The sequence below is a fragment of the Mobula birostris genome, chromosome 12 (assembly GCF_030028105.1).
Source record: "Mobula birostris isolate sMobBir1 chromosome 12, sMobBir1.hap1, whole genome shotgun sequence".
NCBI lineage: Eukaryota > Metazoa > Chordata > Chondrichthyes > Myliobatiformes > Myliobatidae > Mobula > Mobula birostris.
The window spans coordinates 9,545,023-9,563,339 of NC_092381.1; the positions used below are offsets into that span (position 1 = coordinate 9,545,023).

The 18,317-nt window shown below is 43.6% G+C and overlaps 1 protein-coding gene across 18 annotated transcripts in view; it reads right to left on the bottom strand.

Annotated features, from left to right (window-relative positions):
• The window catches only part of adgrl2a (adhesion G protein-coupled receptor L2a), a 958,846-nt gene that overhangs the window by 154,504 nt on the left and 786,025 nt on the right, over positions 1–18,317 (bottom strand). For all 18 annotated transcript variants that reach the window (XR_011887962.1, XM_072273294.1, XM_072273297.1 and 15 more), the window contains one exon: positions 12,815–12,924. Coding sequence is in view for 17 of the 18 variants with exons in the window: in XM_072273294.1 (XP_072129395.1) it covers positions 12,815–12,924 (110 nt within the window). In the remaining variant the exon portion in view is untranslated. The remainder of the gene's footprint in view (positions 1–12,814; positions 12,925–18,317) is intronic.

An 18,317-nucleotide genomic window follows, 5' to 3' on the forward strand; every position in this document is an offset into this window, starting at 1 on the left:
AACCATGATCGCCCACATCATATGACACGACACATAACGACAGTGACTATCTTGGCGTACTTAAGCAAGGAAACATCTGTCTGAAGGGCACACAAACAGATGTTTTGCACTGAATTTCAGCAAGTGACAATAAATGCAATAAACGAAAAACTACAGCAACAGGATGGACAACCAGTGGGTAAAAGGTAACAAATCTGTGCAAATACATTGGAAAGAAAAAAAAAGAAATAATAGAAATAAATAAATATTTAGAAGCTTAGATGAACAGTCTTTGAAAGTGAGTCCATAGGTTGTGGGAACAGTTCAGTTATGGGGAAATGAAGCTGAGTAAAACTCTTCGAGGAGAGGGTCCAGAAGATGTTCACAAGAATGATCTCAGAAAGAAAGGGCTGATGTATGAGAAGTGTGTGCCTGTACATGATGGAGTTTAGAAGAATAAGGAGGGGCGTCATTGAAATCTTCTGAATATTGAAATGGCTAGATAAGAGTGGGCATGCAGAGGATGTTCCCAATAGCGGGAGAGTCTAGGAACAGAGAGCACAACCTCGGAACTGAGAACCAAAGGGCGATGAGTCTGTGGAATCGATTGCCACAGACTGCTGTGGCAGCCAAGTCATGGGGTATATGTAAAGCAGAGATTGATGGGTTCTTGATTAGTAGGGTATCAAAGGTTATGGAGAGAAGGCAGGAGAATGGGGTTGAGAGGGATAATAAATCAGCCATGATCGAATGGTAGACCAGAGTTGACAGGCAGAATAGCCTCATTCTGTTCCCATGTCTTCTGGTCTTAAGGTCTCTTCTTTCCTCCCTTTTATTTTGTTGTAGCCCTGCAGACTGTTCTCTGTTAAATGCATTTTGGAGTCTCCTTTGTAGGCTCTGTTTCCCCTGCTCAGCAGGCAGACAGGTCTGGGCTCATCACCGCTCCCTGCATAGAACAGTATTCCTTCCATCTCTCTCGTACTTCTCTGGTCACAGTTTTAAGACAGTTCTAAGCATAATCCCTCAACCATCCCCTCTCCCTTACATTACTCTATCTCCGCCAGTCATGCCTAAAATTAACCTCGCAGCGCAGAATGATGCCAAGTTCTGTCAGATAACATCCCTTTGAAGCATTTCAGCTCTTCGCATTTATGACATGTAAGTACGTTGTTGAATATTCATAGCGGGATTCAAATGATATAAACCAGATTCAAGAACCAAAGTAAAAAGGTACAATTTACCAAGCTTCTCAGAATTGTCATCTTTTCCGAATGTTTACACAAATTCTTTGGAGTGAATTCCTGTATCCAACGGCACTCAAATGATTAACTGCCTCACTGAACCAAGAGATGTGTTGAAATTCTCCTGAGCTTTGGGACTACATATGCAAACAAATTCCCTGTCCTCAACACGAGAGTCTGAGATTACTTTACTTTGGTCCCATCTGTGACACTTCAAGGCAAGAGACGTGGGGGGGGGGGGGGGGGAGAGAGTGGGCGGGAGAGAAACAAATGTCCAGGTGGATTACATACACCTTATTCATCAGTTTCAATGTGTAGTCAGAGGGAGGGGGAGAGAGAGAGAGAGAGACAGAGAGAATGACACTAACAGAAAGTGAGAGAGAGAGAACCACTGTGTGTGTGTGTGTGTGTGTGTGTGAGTGAGAGAGAGAGAGAGACAGAGAGACAGAGACAGAGGGGGAGAGAGAGAGACAGACACACACACACACACACACACACAGACAGAGAGGGAGACAGGATGCGGCGTAGAGAGAGGGAGAAAGAATGCAACCGAGAAAAGGAAAGAGAGCGAGACTGTGTGTGTGTCAGAGAGAGTGAAGAGGAACAGATGAGAACACAATATAAAAGAGAGGGAGAGGCTGGTGAGGAACACAAATTAAAGGATTAACACATGAGATGCGTTTGATGGAGCTGTGAAGAATGAGGGAGGATCTCTCATTTCAATACCGAATATTGAAATACCTAGATAGAATCGACGTGCCACAGGTGGCTGTAGAGGCCAAGTCATTGTGTATATTTAAAGTGGGGATTGATTTTTGAATAGTAAGAGCATCACAGATTAGGGGAGAAGGCAGCCAGATGGGGTTGAGAGGGATAATAAACCAACCACAATGGAATGGTGGGAAGACTTAGTGGGTCGAACTGGCCCAACTTTAGTCCTAAGTCTTATTATCTTGTGGTGATAGTTGGAAACATTAAAGGGAGGATTTACAAGGATGTTGCAATAACTCGAGGGACTGAGCTAATAGGGAGGGTTTGCGTAGGCTAGGACATTATTCCTTGGAACATAGGAGGCTGAGGGATGTTTTTATGGAGGGGTATAAATGATGAGGGGTATAGATAGGGTGACTGAACACAGTATTTTCCCTAGTGTTGGTGAATCAAGGATTAGAGGACTGAGGTTTAGGGAGATATATAAGCTTGAAGTCCCGCACCAGAACACTACTTCCCTTAAACTATTCAGTCCTTGTACCAAGCAGCACCGCTCTAATCACCACCGACTGGCAGCATACTTTGACAACTCTGCACTACAATAACTTTTTTTTTGTTTTAATTGTGTTTTCTTGTGAAAACTGGATATTATTAATTATTTATATTTTTCTTGTCTCTTATGATGATCATCAGGGACTCCCACCACACAGGTCATGCTCTCTTCTCACTGCTGCCATCTGGAATTAGATACAGGAGCCTCAGGACCCACACCATCAGGTTCAGGAACAGTTATTACCCCTCGGCCCTTGAACCAGAGGGATAACTTCACTCAACATCACCTGTCCCATCACTGAAATGTTCTCACAACCTATGGACTCACTTTCAAGGAGTCTTCATCTCGTGTTCTCGATATTTATTGCTTATTTATTTATTATGATTATTTATTTTTGTACCTGCACAGTTTATTGCCTTCTGCACTCTGGTTGATTGTTTGAGTTGGTTTAGCCTTTCATTGATTCTGTTATGGTTATTATTCTACTATAGATTTATTGTGTATGTCGGCAACAAAATCAATCTCAGGGTTGTATATGGTGGCATATATGTACTTTGATGATACATTTACTTTGAACTTTGACGCTATGTGATGCTGTTCCATTTTTCATTCGACTCGAACATCCATGGACATGCCTATGACAATAAAGTCAACTTTGACTTCAGAGAGAACCCAAGGGTCATGACATGGGCAAATGTGTGGAGGAACAGAGGGATCTTGGAATCAACATCCAAAGATCCCTCAAAGGGGAGAGGGTGACCTCATTGAAACCAATCAAACCTATCAGTACTGTGCTCAGTTCTGGTCGCCTCGCTACAGGAAGGATGTGGAAACCATAGAAAGGGTGCAGAGGAGATTTACAAGAATGTTGCCTGGATTGGGGAGCATGCCTTATGAAAACAGGTTGAGTGAACTCGGCCTTTTCTCCTTGGAGCGACAGAGGATGAGAGGTGACCTGATAGAGGTGTATAAGATGATGAGAGGCATTGATCGTGTAGATAGTCGGAGGCTTTTTCCCGGGGCTGAAATAGTTGCCACAAGAGGACACAGGTTTAAGGTGCTGGGGAGTAGGTATAGTGGAGATGTCAGGGGTAAATATTTTTTACACAGGGAGTGGTGAGTGCGTGGAATGGGCTGCCAGCAACGGTGGTGGAGGCGGATATGATAGGTTCTTTTAAGAGACTTTTGGATAGGTACATGGAACTTATAAAAATAGAGGGCTATGGGTAAGCCTAGTAATTTATAAGGTAGGGACATGTTCAGCATAACTTTGTGGGCTGAAGGGCCCGTATTGTGCTGTAGGTTTTCTATGTTTCTATGTTAAATATTGAAAGCTCTTGATACAGTGGATGTGGAGAGCATGTTTCCTATGTTGGGAGAGTCTAAGACCAGAAGTTACGGCTGCAGAGTAGAGGAGTGTCCTTTTAGAATGGAGATGAGGAGGAATTTCTTAAGCCAGAGGGTGGTGAATCTGTGTAATTTTTGCCACAGGCAGCTGCGGAGGCCATGTCATTGGGTATATTTAAAACAGAGGATGATAGATTCTTGATTCGTCTGGACATGAAGGGATATGGGGAGAAGGCAAGAGACTGTGGCTGAGAGAGAAACTGGATGAGCCATGGTGAAATGGCAGAGCAGACCTGATCAGCCAAACGGCCTAATTCTGCTCCTATAGCTTATGGTCTAAGTAGCTGTGCAGTTAATAGAGTGGTTAAGAAGGCATACGGTGTATTGGCTTTCATTAGTTAGGGTGATTGAGTAACCGGCCATGGGGTAATGTTGCAGCTCCATAAAACTTCTGGTTAAGTCACACTTGGAGTATTGTGTTCTCTTAAAGTATTATCTTAAAGTAGGTGGAAGAGCCTCTACTATTCTATATTATGTGGTCTGAATCATTGGGATTTCCACATCTGCCCCAAAGCATGGTATCAAAATGGATTTCAGAATCAGGTTTATTATCAGTGTTTTACATGATGTGAAATTTGTTTTCTGACAACAAAACAGTGCAAAGACATGAAATTGCTCCAAATTACTAAATATATAAACGATACAAAGAGGGCTATGTATGGGGTGTCTAGGGAGGGGTAGCACCTCTGGTGAAGAGGCTTGCCATGTCCATTCTGGGGAAGCTCACTTACCTCTGCTCTCACCCGTAGCTCCACGTAGCTGTTTGCATGCAACAGCGGCCACACCCGGTGAACCACTCCGACAGGTGGGGGAAGCCAGGTGAGGGTAGCTGTCGGCCCTCATACTTTGGTGAGTTAGGGGTATATCTGTCCTGGCATGTGACACCAGCTCCAGCGGACTGAGTGGATGAGATCTATAGTGAGATCCAACGGCCAGGAAGGTGGGGAGCAAAGGGTATCACATGTCACAGAAGACGTCATGGTCATCCACTGCAACTAACGTAGACCCCAGTTTCTGACACTCGTCCATACCACTGGACCCAGACTTCTGAGGTTGAGAGAGTGGAACTATCCCAGTGTAACGGCTTTTCCACTTTAAAAACTCTCCCACACAGGTTTCCTGACATTGCCAGACATGATGGACAACCACCAAATAATGCAAAACAAATCAGCAAGTAGTACTCATGGGTTTGTGGACCGTTGAGCAATCTGATTGGAGAGGGGAAGAAACTGTTCCTGAGTGGGGGTCTACAGGCTCCTGCATCTCCTGCTTGATTTCTTTTGGTAAGTGATTCATTATCATCATGTGCCGAGATAGGGTGAAAAGCTTTTATTTGTGAACCTTCCAGTCAGATCATTTCGTACACAAGTACCCGCAACGGCAGCGTAGCAGTTGGCGCGACGGTACTACAGCCCGGGCGTCGGGAGTTTGGAGTTCATTCCCAGTGTCCTCTGTGAGGAGTTTGTACATTCTCCCTGAGGAATGTGTGGGTTTCCTTCAGCTGCTTTGGTTTCCTCCCACAGACCAAAGACGTACTGGTTAGGAGGGAAATGGGCCATTGTAAACTGCCTTGTGATTAGGATAGGGTTAAATCGAGGGTTGGGGGGAGTGCAGATCTAAGGGCCGATTCTGCACTGTATTTTTAAATAAAGAAATAAACAAACAAACCGATAAATAAATAGTTACATAACACAGTAGCGTTGTGGTTAGCACAACACTTTACAGTACAAGCGACCCGGGTTTAATTCCCACCACTGCCGGTAAGGAGTTTGTACATTCTCCCTGTGAGCACGTGGGTTTCCTCCTTCAGTCTAAAGACGTGCCAGTTGGTAGGTTAATTGTTCATTGTAAATTGTCCCGTGAGTAGGATTGGGTTATGGGGGATTGCTGGGCAGCGCGGCCGAAAGGGTCAGAAGGGCCTATTCTGCACCATATCTCAATGAATAAATAAATGAGAGTAAGTGAGGACGACTGACTTATTCAGATTATATAAAAAAGTTGTTTACTACCACAAAATGTTGCACAGAGCTGTTAGAATTATGGGAGGATCTTTAATGGAATAACTTATTGAAAGCTGGCAGAGCAATCAATACGCTGAGGACACAAATGTAATTCAATTGGCAAATGAAGCTGACTGATTGAGATAAGGTGAATAATTCCTTTGATTGACTGAGTTCTTCTCATCTGGAAGACATTCTCTCAGAAGTCCCCAGAAACTATCAAATAATTCAAAAGAATGAAACAACTGTTGGATTAGGAATGGCTGGATGAACATTCGAACAAACAGTTAGAATGCTTCAGGGAAGTCAACCTAGGTACAGTGGACCAAAGAACCTTGTTTGGTTCTGTAGGTTTACAAAGAGGTCTACACCCAGTGGCCACTTTATTAGGTACACCTGCTCATTAATGCAAATATCTAATCAGCCAATCATGTGGCAGCAACTCAATACGTAAAAGCATGCATGCATGGTCAAGGGGTTCGGTTGTTCTTCAGAACAAACATCTGAATGGGGAAGAAATATAACCTAAGTGACCATGGAATGATGCTGGTGCCAGATGGGCTGGTTTGAGTATCTCCGGGGATTTTCACACACAACAGTTTCTAGAGTTTAAAGAAAATATTGTGAAAAATGAAAAATGTCCAGTGAGTGGCATTTCTGTGGACGAAAACGCCTTGATAATGAGAAGTCAGAGGAGAATTGCCAGACTGGTTCAAGCTGACAGGAAGGCGACAGTAACTCAAATAACCACATGTTACAACAGTGGTGTGCAGAAAGGCACCTCTGCACACACAACACATCGAACCTTGAAGTGGATGGGCTACAGCAGCAGAAGACCACAAATACACACTCAGTGGCCACTTTATTAGGTACTGAAGGTGTCGAACAAAATGGCCACTGAGTGTCCAGGCATTATGAATACAGTGAAATCCACTGTGCTTCAGCAACCCTTCTGGAGGTGATAATTTGGCATATGTAGGAAAATTGCAAACAGAAAATAGAAAGTTCGGATTCCAAATTATTCACTTAATTATTCCAGATCAATTTCGGATTGGCATTCAAGAACTTGCAGAGAGCTTCTTGGTGTCGGCACTGGGGGGATTAACTATTCATAATCTGCACTATTAACAGGTGTTAGATCTGGACATGATGTTCTTGTGATGGACATGAAGCTTCTCCGGAAGTAAAGAATGATGTGCTAGCTGGCTAGTGGAGTAGTGGCATCAGCACCGGACTTCGGAGCGAAGGCTCCCGAGTCCGAATCCAGCCGGCTACCTTGCACACTTCCCATCCATGCTGGGCTGAGCGTTGAGCTAGCAACTCGGCCTCGTAAAAACAAGAACGCCTGCTAAAAAAACGCTGTTATGACGGTGTCCCGATGACTCCACTCGGAGTTAAGGGCGTTCTTCTTCTAAGGAATGATGTGCACATGCAAAGTGCTGGAGGGACTCAGCAAGTCTTTGCTGAGAAAGTTCCTCCAGCCTGTGCATGTTGCTCAAGATTTCCAGCATCTGCAGTGTCGCTTGTGTTTAAGAACGAAGGGCAAATGTCATGGTTACAGGAGCAGCACGGTAGTACAGCAGTTAGGGTAATGCATAAGAGCACCAATTGTCATCGGGGTTCAATTCCTGCCGCTGTCTGTAAGGAATTCGTCTGCTCTCCCCGTGACCACTTTCGTTAACTCCCTCAGAGTACTCCAGGTTCCTCACACAGTCCAGTTCCAACTAAAACTGTTTATTCCATTTCTGTGTTTCTCCTTGAAAACTTAGGCCATCAGTGAACTCTTGTCAGAGACAAAAAAGGTGATTATATAAACATAGAATCAAGCATTAAAAAAAAGCTAAAACTACCAGGAAAACAGAATGAAATCAATAATCTTGGCACTAATCCAACACAGGTGAAGGGACCGAGTGCACTGCGATCAAATCTGCTGATGATACAGAGATGGGTGGGTTGGCAAATTGTGAGGAGAATGCAGAAGGACTTGTAAAGGGATATGGATCGGTGAAGTGAAGAGGCAACAGGTTGTCAAATGGGACATCATAGTACGAGGTTATCCATTTCTGAATGAAGAATCAGAATATAAATTATTATTGAAACAGGCACATTTAGTTCTGGTGGTGCTGGCTGTCCAGCCTATCTATGTCTCTTATCATCTTACACACCTCTATCAAGTCACTTGTCATCTGAAGAGTAATGAGAAATCATGTGTTTTCTGCATAAGAGTCTGCCAAGCGTAGACCTTCATAATTAATTGAGTACAGGAGTTGGGATGTTAATTTGAAGTTCTGTGAGATGTTGGTGAGGATAATTTGGAGCATTGATTGCTGTTTTGGTCACCTACCTACAAGAAAGATATCAGTAAGTTTGAAAGAGTACAGAGAAAATTTACAAGGATGTTGCCAGGATTTGAAGACCTGAGTTATAGAGGAAGGTTGAATAGGTTAAGATTTTATTCCCTCAAGCTAAGGAGAACAAGGGGAAATTTCATAGAGGTATACAGAATTATGATGGGTTTAGATAGGGTAAATACAAGCAGGCTTTTTTTCCACTGAGTTTAGGTGGGACTAGAACTAGAGGTCATGGGTTAAAGGTGAAAGGCTACACGTTTAAAGGAAATATGAGGAGGAACTTCTTCACTAAGAGGGTGGAGAGTGTGTGGAATGAGCTGCCAGGGGAAGTAATGGATGTGGTTTGATTTCAACATTTAAGAGAAGTCTGGATAGGTACCTGGATGGGAAGGGTATGGAGGGTTATGGTCAAGGTACAGGTCAAAGCAACTAGGTACGTTAGTAGTTCAGCATAGACAAGATGGGCTGGAGGGCGTGTGTCTGTGCTGCAGTTCTCCAAAACACACTGGTCAGTTCGAGCTCGGCGCTGACTAATATTCCTCATGAACAGTGGCATCAGCAGAATTCAAAGACAAGATTGACCTTCTATAAGAGGGCCATTAATCAATTTCCTGAGGAGGGGTCTACCTCCTGATAAGGTTGTCAGCTATTTTAACAGCTTCCATTTGAGAAAGATCACCCATTTAAGCCAGCATAAATTTACATTGGAAGCTGCAACTGCTTTTGTCATTCTCGACTGTAGCTTAAGCGTCAGAAACTTCTATTTCCTCTTCTTCTATTCCTCACTCTGGCCTTTTACCTCTTCTCACCTACTCATTACCTCCCCTTGGGTTCCCTCCTTCCCTTTCTACCATGGTCCACTCTCTTCTCCTATCAGATTCCTTTCTCTCCAGCCCTTTACTTTTCCCACCCTCCTGTCACCTTCTAGCTATCCTCCTTCCCCCTCCCCCCCACCTTTTTATTCTGCTGCCTCCCACCTTCCTTTCCAGTCCTGACTAAGGATCCCAGCCCAAAATGCCGACTGCAGATTCATTTCCACAGATGCTGCCTGACCTGCTGAGTTCCTCCAGCATTTTGTTTGTGTTGCTTTGGATTTCCATCAGACTTTCTCATATTTTTGAGAAGCCACACCAGACTATTTAAAGCAACTGTCTAATCCGAGGAAGAAGTTAGACGCACTTGAGTTAGATTAAACTAGCTTGCAGTTACATTAACCTGGCCTGCCCAGTCAACCGGGTCTTAAAGAAGCAGATTTGACAATCCAGTATTCACTGTGTTCCTGGAAAGGAAGAAATCATTTGGTTTTACAATTCACAGTTATACATATCATTATTAATTATTGAAATGCAGGAGTTCTAACAGTAAAGATCAGTGTTGAATCATCTTTAGCCCTGACCAATTTTCATTATATTCTTTAACAAAAGGAGAATATTTTCTTCTACAAAGCTCAGAAATTATTTAACAGATTTGAGGGGGTGGGAAAGGAAACTGAAATACACTGTTAAGGAGCTGGAAGGACACTGTGAACACTGCACCAGACTCAGGGTGGGTCAACGGTTAACGTGAAGGACTTTATCAGTCGCTCATAGCAACTAGAATATGGAGAGAATGGGTATATACACAGTGGGTTCCCATCCGCAGATGGTACATATGAATACATGCGAAAAGACATCCATTTTAAGCTGCTTACAGAATAATACACAGCAGGGATAAAGACTAGCTGTATGATCTGTTAATGGATTTTCCCTGCAATATGCTGCTAAATGTTTCAACTAACAGAATTAGAACATAGACCAATACAGCACAGTCAAGGCCCTGCAGTCCATAATGCTGTGTTGGCCTTTTAACCTACTCCAAGATCAATCTAACCCTTTCCCTCCACACAGATCTCCATTTTTCCTTCTTCCACATGCCTACCCCTACCTAGGAGCCTCTTAAATACCTCTAATGTATCTGCCTCTTCCATTATCCCTGGCAGCGTGTTCTACACACTCACCACTCTCTGTGTAAAGAATTGACCTCTGACATCCCTCCTATACTTTGCTCCAAACATCTTAAAACTATGTCCCCTCATATTAGACGTTTCTGCCCCGGGAAAAAGTATCTGGCTGTCAGTCCACTTCATCTATGCATCTTATCATCATCAACACATCCATCAAGTCTCCTCACATCCTCCTTCATTTCTAAAGAAATAAGCCCTCGCTCGCTCAACCTCTTCTCATAGGACATGCTCTCTAGTCCAGGCAGCATCCTGGTAAATCTCCTCTGCAGTCTCAACCCCTCTTCAGTGCCCAGTTCCCTGTACCCCTCAGTTCCTCAAACATTCACATACAGTGGCAGGAAAAAGTTTGGGCACCCCTGGTCAAAATTTCTGTTACTGTGAATAGTTAAAGTGAGTAGAAGATGAACTGATCTCCAAAAGTCATAAAGTTAAAGATGAAACATTCTTTTCAACATTTTAAGCAAGATTGGTGTATTAATTTTGTTTTGTACAATTTTAGAGTGAAAAAAAGGAAAGGAGCACCATGCAAAAGTTTGGGCACACCAAAAGATTTGAGCTCTCAGATAACTTTTACCAAAGTCTCAGATCTTAATTAGCTTGTTAGGACTATGGCTTGTTCACAATCATCGTTAGGAAAGGCCAGGTGATGCAAATCTCAAAGCTTTATAAATACCCTGACTCCTCAAACCTTGTCCCGAACAATCAGCAGCCATGGGCTCCTCTAAGCAGCTGCCTAGCATTCAGAAAATTAAAATAAATGATGCCCACAAAGCAGGAGAAGGCTATAAGAAGATAGCAAAGCGTTTTCAGGTAGCCATTTCCTCAGTTGGTAATGTAATTAAGAAATGGCAGTTAACAGGAACAGTGGAGGTCAAGTTGAGGTCTGGAAGACCAAGAAAACTTTCCAAGAGAACTGCTTGTAGGATTGCGAGAAAGGCAAATCAAAACCCCCGTCTGACTGCAAAAGACCTTCAGGAAGATGTAGCAGACTCTGGAGTGGGGGTGCACTGTTCTACTGTGCAGTGACACCTGCACAAGTATGACCTTCATGGAAAAGTCATCAGAAGAAAACCTTTTCTGCATCCTCAACACAAAATTCAGTGTCAGAAGTCTGCAAAGGAACATCTAAACAAGGCTGATGCATTTTGGAAACAAGTCCTGTGGACTGAAGTTAAAATAGAACTTTTTGGCCACAATGAACAAAGGTATGTTTGGAGAAAAAAGGGTGCAGAATTTCATTAAAAGAACACCTCTCCAACTGTTAAGCACGGGGTGGATCGATCATGCTTTGGCCAGTGGCATGGGGAACATTTCACTGGTAGAGGGGAGAATGAATTCAATTAAATACCAGCAAATTCTGGAAGCAAACATCACACTGTCTGTAAAAAAAAAGCTGAAGATGAAAAGAGGATGGCTTCTCCAACAGAATAATGATCCTAAACACACCTCAAAATCCACAATGGACTACCTCAAGAGGTGCAAGCTGAAGGTTTTGCCACGGCCCTCACGGTCCCCTGACCTAAACATCATCAAGAATCTGTGGATAGACCTCAAAAGAGCAGTGCATGCAAGACGGCCCAAGAATCTCACAGAACTAGAACCCTTTTGCAAGGAAGAATGGGCGAAAATCCCCCAAACAAGAATTGAAAGACTCCTAGCTGGCTACGGAAAGCATTTACAAGCTGTGATACTTGCCAAAGGGGTTATTACTAAGTACTGGCCATGCAGGGTGCCCAAACTTTCGCTTCAGGCCCTTTTCCTTTTTTGTTATTTTGAAACTGTAAAAGATGGAAATAAAAAAGTAATCTTGCTTAAAATATTAAAGAAACGTGTCATCTTTAACTTTACTCCTTTTGGAAATCAGGTCATCTTTTACTCGCTTAGCTATTCACAGTAACGGAAATTTTGATCGGGGTGCTCAAACTTTTGCATACCACTGTATTTATCTATCTCCACCTCAAATATACCCAATGATCTGGCCTCCACCACCTGAGGGTAGAGAATTCCAAAGGTTCACTCCCGTTTCACATCTACACCAAAACACAGAGTGAAATTTGTCATTTGCATTAACAACCAACACAGTCCGAGATGTGATAGCTGAAGCCAGCAATTATCACCATGCTTCCCGTGCCAACATAGCATGACCACGAGATTAAAGCTTTATTTGCCACATGTACATTGAAACACCAAAACAAGCTTTGAGAGAGCACTGAGAAACAAGTATTGTTTGTGTCAACAACCAACACGATCCAGAATGCGCTGGTAAATGCTTCAACTGACGCCAAAATAATATGCCCACAACTCTCTAACCCTAACTGGTAGGTCCTTGGAATGTGGGAGGAAACCGGAGCACCCGTAGGAATGTCGTTACAGGGAGAACGTGCAAACTTCTTATGGACAGCGGCGGGAATTGAACCCCGATCGGTGCTCGCTGGTGATTAAAACATTGCGCTAACCACTCTGGTACCCTGCCACCTTCTATTTCTTATGTGTCTAATTAAGGACACATGTCCTTGCAAGCCCACTGCAGGTATAGGGAGTGTGGACGAGTCTGAAGGGTGAATACTTACTGTAGGGTACACATTCATATTGAACCTCAAGGTACTTGTACGTTCCAGGGCAAGGGTCTGGAAACACATCAGATCCTGTGATCACAATGCACTGTGTTCGGTTGTTGCACCTGTAACAGAGGGCACATGAAATTATTCATTTAGTTCCTGAAGTCCAAATCCAGAAATTACAGTGAAGAGACAGCAGGCTTTGCTACACTACAAGATAGCCCGATCAATAGCTCAAAATACTTAATTAATATTACATTAGTCAGTATGAGCAAATAAAGCAATATAGACAAGAAGAAAAGACTCTTGGAGAACAGACAGTCATGCCTCAATGATTGGGTAGAATCCCAATGAACTGAAACAACTGCTAGGAATAGTCAGCAAACAATTCAAAAAGCAAATTATATACACTCAGTGGCTACTTTATTAGGTACACCTGTACACCTACTCCTGAATGCAAATCTCTGATCTGTCAATCATGTGGCAGCAACTCAATGAATAAAAGCATGTAGACACGGCCAAAAGCTTCTGCTGTTGTTCAGACCAAACATCAGAATGGGGGAAGAAATGTGATCTAAGTGAGTATGACCATGAAATGATTGTTGGTTGCCAGACAGGGTGGTTTGAGTATCTCAGAAACTGCTGGGATTTTCCACACACAACAGTCTCTAGAACTTACAGAGAATGGTGTTAGAAACAAAAAAAACAGTGGGTGGCAGTTCTGTGGGTGTTGCTGAGAGAGGTCAGAGGAGAATAGCCAGACTGGTTCAAGCTGACAGGAAGGTGATAGTAACTCAAATATCAAAACGTTACAACAGTGATGTGCAGAAGAGCATCTTTGAACGCACAACACATTGAACCTCGAAGTGGATGGGCTACAGCAGCAGCAGAATGCAAAGATACACTCATTTGCCACTTTATTAGGTACAGGAGGTAAAAGTGGCCACTGTGTGTAATTAATTTGTCATTACCAGCAAATAAAGCAATACATATTGATCACACTGCTTCCCCATTCTGATATTTCATCAGTACAACAACTGAACCTCTTGACCATGTCTGCATGCTTTTCTGCATTGAGTTGCTGCCATAATTGGCTGTTTAGATATTTGCTTTAATGAGCAGAAGTACTGGTGTACCCAATAAAGTGGCCACTTAGTGTATCTTAATGCTGCAATCTGTTTGGCATTTGCTTTTGCTGGGGCAAAAATCCATTAATTGAACAAAAATGCTTCACGTTTATTGACTTGTCGGGATCACTAACATATTATGCTGTTCTTGCCAGGACATTATGTACTGAAATCAGGCTGTAATTTACTGAGGGGAGAAACTGCGAAGACGAGTGTTGATGCACTAACACCAACCGAGCTGTGATTACGATCAACAGGGAAGTGTCACCCTTGTCAGAACTCCCACCACACAGACTCAATCAAACTTCAATTTCCTCGTGAGTGTCTTTGCGAAAAAAAAAAGCTGATAACACTTGGCCTGCAATTTGCTCGCTCTGGTGAAATAACTCTCCTCCGTGCATTGCAAGCACATACACAGTCACAGTGGATCCGTAAGCAGAGGGAGCCCAAGGAGTTATCAGAGCTGGTTACTAAAAGCGACTGAGCACAATAGAAAGTGGTCGCAAGGACGTTTCAAGTCATAGGAACCGCACAGTATGAGGCCACATCTGCAGTCTTCCAGAGTGCTCCGTTATAAATTAGAGACACAAAAGATTCTGCAGATGCTGAAAATCTCAAGCGACACGCACGTACACAATGTTCGAGGAACTCAGTGGGTCAGGCAGCATCGAAGGCCAGCAAACCCCATGAATGGATGTCAGGTCAGTAGGCGCAGTAGTCAAGGATCAGTGAACCCCGTAGTCAATGACTGAGGTCAGCAGGCCATGTGGATGAGAGCTGGTGACCCTCTAGGTCAGTGAGGCCCCTAAGTCGGTAAGGTCTGGGATCGGAAGTCCGTGCAGTCAGGTCCACTTCCTGCACTACCATGGACTTGTTTCTGATTATGGGATTTTTTTTTGCACATAATATTTTGTTTTCCAGAGCAGCACACATTAAATGCCTGAGGAACTCAGCAGGTTGGGAGGCGTCAATAGAGAGGAATAAAAAAGCTGAATCATATTTTGCCGGGGGAGTCTTCAATGTGTTGGCATGAACATTGATTTCTCTAACCATTCCCCTCTGTTCCCCCCATTCCCTGTTTTCCCACATTCTGGTAGCTTTCTCACTCCTTCTCTTCCTCTCCCCTGACCTCATGACCTGTGTTCCCTCTACGCTGTGCGCATGTGCGTGCGCACACACATTTTTTCAACCAGCGCGCAAGAGAAATTAATGTACGCACAAGAGGTTAGTTACCTAACATAATGCAGTAATTAATAATTATACATATTGAAAATAATCTTTCAGCTAAATGAATCTGTTAACTAGTTAGTCGGTTTTCAAATACCACAATGCACGTCACCTCACCTATCCTGTTCCGGGATCTGGGAGACAATGTTTCGTGGAGTGACAAAGTTAAAGTTTTCAGCAGGTCGGGCAGCATCAGTGGAAAAGATCGGTCGACGTTTCGGGCCGGAACCCTTCGTCAGGACTGTAGAGGGAGGGGGCAGAGGCCCTATAAAGAAGGTGGGGGGAGGGTGGGAAGGAGAAGGCTGGTAGGTTCCAGGTGAAAAACCAGTAAGGGGAAAGATAAAGGGGTGGGGGAAGGGAGGCAGGGAGGTGATAGGCAGGAAAGGTGAAGAAAGAATAGGGGAAAACATAATGGATAGCAGAAGGAGGTGGAACCATGAGGGAGGAGGTAGGCAGCTGGGGGAGGGGGCAGAGTGACATAGGGATAGGGGAAGGGAGGGGGAGGGAATTACCGGAAGTTGGAGAATTCTATGTTCATTCCAAGGCGCTGGAGACTACCTAGATGGTATACAAGGTGTTGCTCCTCCAACCTGAGTTTAGCCTCATCATGGCAGTAGAGGAGGTCATGCATGGACATATCTGAATGGGAGTGGGAAGCAGAGTTGAAGTGGGTGGCTACTGGGAGATCCTGTCTGTTTTGGCAGATGGAGTGGAGGTGCTCGACGAAGTGGTCCCCCAATCTGCGTCGGGTTTCACCGATGTAGAGGAGGCCGCACCGGGAGCACCGGATGCAATAGATGACCCCAACAGACTCACAAGTGAAGTGTTGCCTCACTTGGAAGGACTGTTTGGGGCCCTGAATGGTGGCAAGAGAGGAGGTGTAGGGACAGGTGTAGCACTTACGCTTACAGGGGTAAGTGCCAGGTGGGAGATCCATGGGGATGGACGTGTGGATCAGGGAGTCGTGGAGGGACAGATCCCTGCGGAAAGCAGAGAGGGGTGGAGAGGGAAAGATGTGCTTAGTGGTGGGGTCCTGTTGAAGGTGGCGGAAGTTGCAGAGGATAATGTGTTGGGTCCGGAGGCTAGTGGGGTGGTAGGTGAGGACAAGGGGAACTCTGTCCCTGTTGTGGTGGCGGGAGGATGGGGTGAGAGCCGAAGTGCGGGAAATGGAGGAGGTGTGGGTGAGGGCATCATTAATGACAGCAGAAGGGAAACCACGATCCTTAAAGAAAGAGGACATTTGAGATGTCCTGGAACGGAAAACCTCATCCTCGGAGCAGATGCGGCGGAGATGGAGGAATCAAAAGCTATCATAGAACCATAGAACCATAGAACATCACAGCACAGAAACAGGCCTTTGGCCCTTCTTGGCTGTGCTGAACCATTTTTCTGCCTAGTCCCACTGACCTGCACCTGGACCATATCCCTCCATACACCTCTCATCCATATACCTGTCCAAGTTTTACTTTATCTTTTTTTTTGTTATTTATTTTTTATTGAATTTCATTATCAAACATTTCCATAAGATGTATTTCAGATACTGTACATATATATTATATAATCATATTTGTCACAAATCTCCACATATTTTTTCTGATAGAAAGGAGAGGAAAGAAAGAACAATCGAAACAAGGAAACTATGTACAGAGTAGGGAGTGATCTTTTTTTTTTACAACATATTCATTGACTTGTGAAAATAAAATCAGGCCTATGAGGTTTTATGTAGTTAAACCATTTTTTCCAGTATGAATAAAATTGTTCCAACTTATGATTAACAGATGCTGTTATCTTCATTTTGTAAATATCCATTGTAATTTCAATCCATACATTTAGAGTTGGGCTTTCCTGTGATAACCATTTCCTGGTAAGGGTCTTTTTACCAGCCACCAGCAGTACATTCATTAAATATTTATCTCTTTTCAACCATTCTTGAGGTATATACCCAAAATATATAGCCCCCCTGTTTGCTGGAGAAATAGTGGAAATCAAACTGCAAACCATTATCATATTTTCTGGGAATGTCCTGTTATCAAAGACTATTGGAATGGGATACATAATGGCCTACAAGACATCTTTAAATGTGAAATACCTTTTGAGAGTAAGACCATATCAATTGGATGGAAGTTCTATTAGTCTAGATAAAGTTTACAAAGAACGGGTAAACGCCAAAGACAGGAAAGAGAAAAAAATAACTGACTTAAATAGTTGTTTTGTTGTTACTCTGTGCAGTTTTATGTCAAATATTTTGTAAACCTACATAAATTGTGCCATGTGTACATTCAGTGTGCACATATTTTTGTCACAGGAAGAAAATTTGCACAACATAAGATTTTTGCGCACACTGACCTCTAAAACTTAGAGGGAACATTGCTCATGACCTGCCCATCATCTCCCTCGATTCCCCACCTCCTACCATTGCCCTCTCCTATCCAATCCTTTTCTTCAGCCCTTTACCTCTTACCCCTCCCAACTTCTTACTTCATCCCACCCACCTTCCTCCTCACCTGGACTCACCCATCACCTCCAGCTCATACTCCTTCCCCTCCTCCAACATTTCGTTCTGACTTCTGCCCCCTTCCTTTCCCTTTCCAGTCCTGATGAAGAGTCTACGTAAGGTCTCAACTGTTCATCTCTCTCTCTATAGATGCTGCCTGACCTACTCTGTTCCTCCAACGTTTTGTACGTGTTGCTACATGATAATTGCAGAGTGAAGTTATAGTTCTTTTTCAAACACAATGCTAAACAAAGATAAACATTGAATGGGGGGGGGCAGCTGAAGGAACTGCAGATCGTGCAAAGACCTTCAGAAGCAGTCAGTAATAAAAATACGGTAATTCAACAACCTCATTGCATTGCCAGGACTTACCACTGTGACACATTTACAGCACCTTGGGCCAGTTATATTTTCTGTGTTCTGAGAATGTCAAGAGGGGATTTAGCAGGGGCCTGCAACATTCTGAGAGGTTTTAATGGAATCATTATGGAAACAGTGTGTTCCTCAGGCAGGAAGTCAGGAACCAGAGGAGGCAGATAATCAGAGAGTCATAAAATACTACAGCACAGAAAAGGCCCTTTGGCCAATATAGTGTGTGCCAAGCTATTATTCTTCCTGGTCCTATTGACCTGCACCCAAAGTATATCCCTCCCATCCACGTACCTAT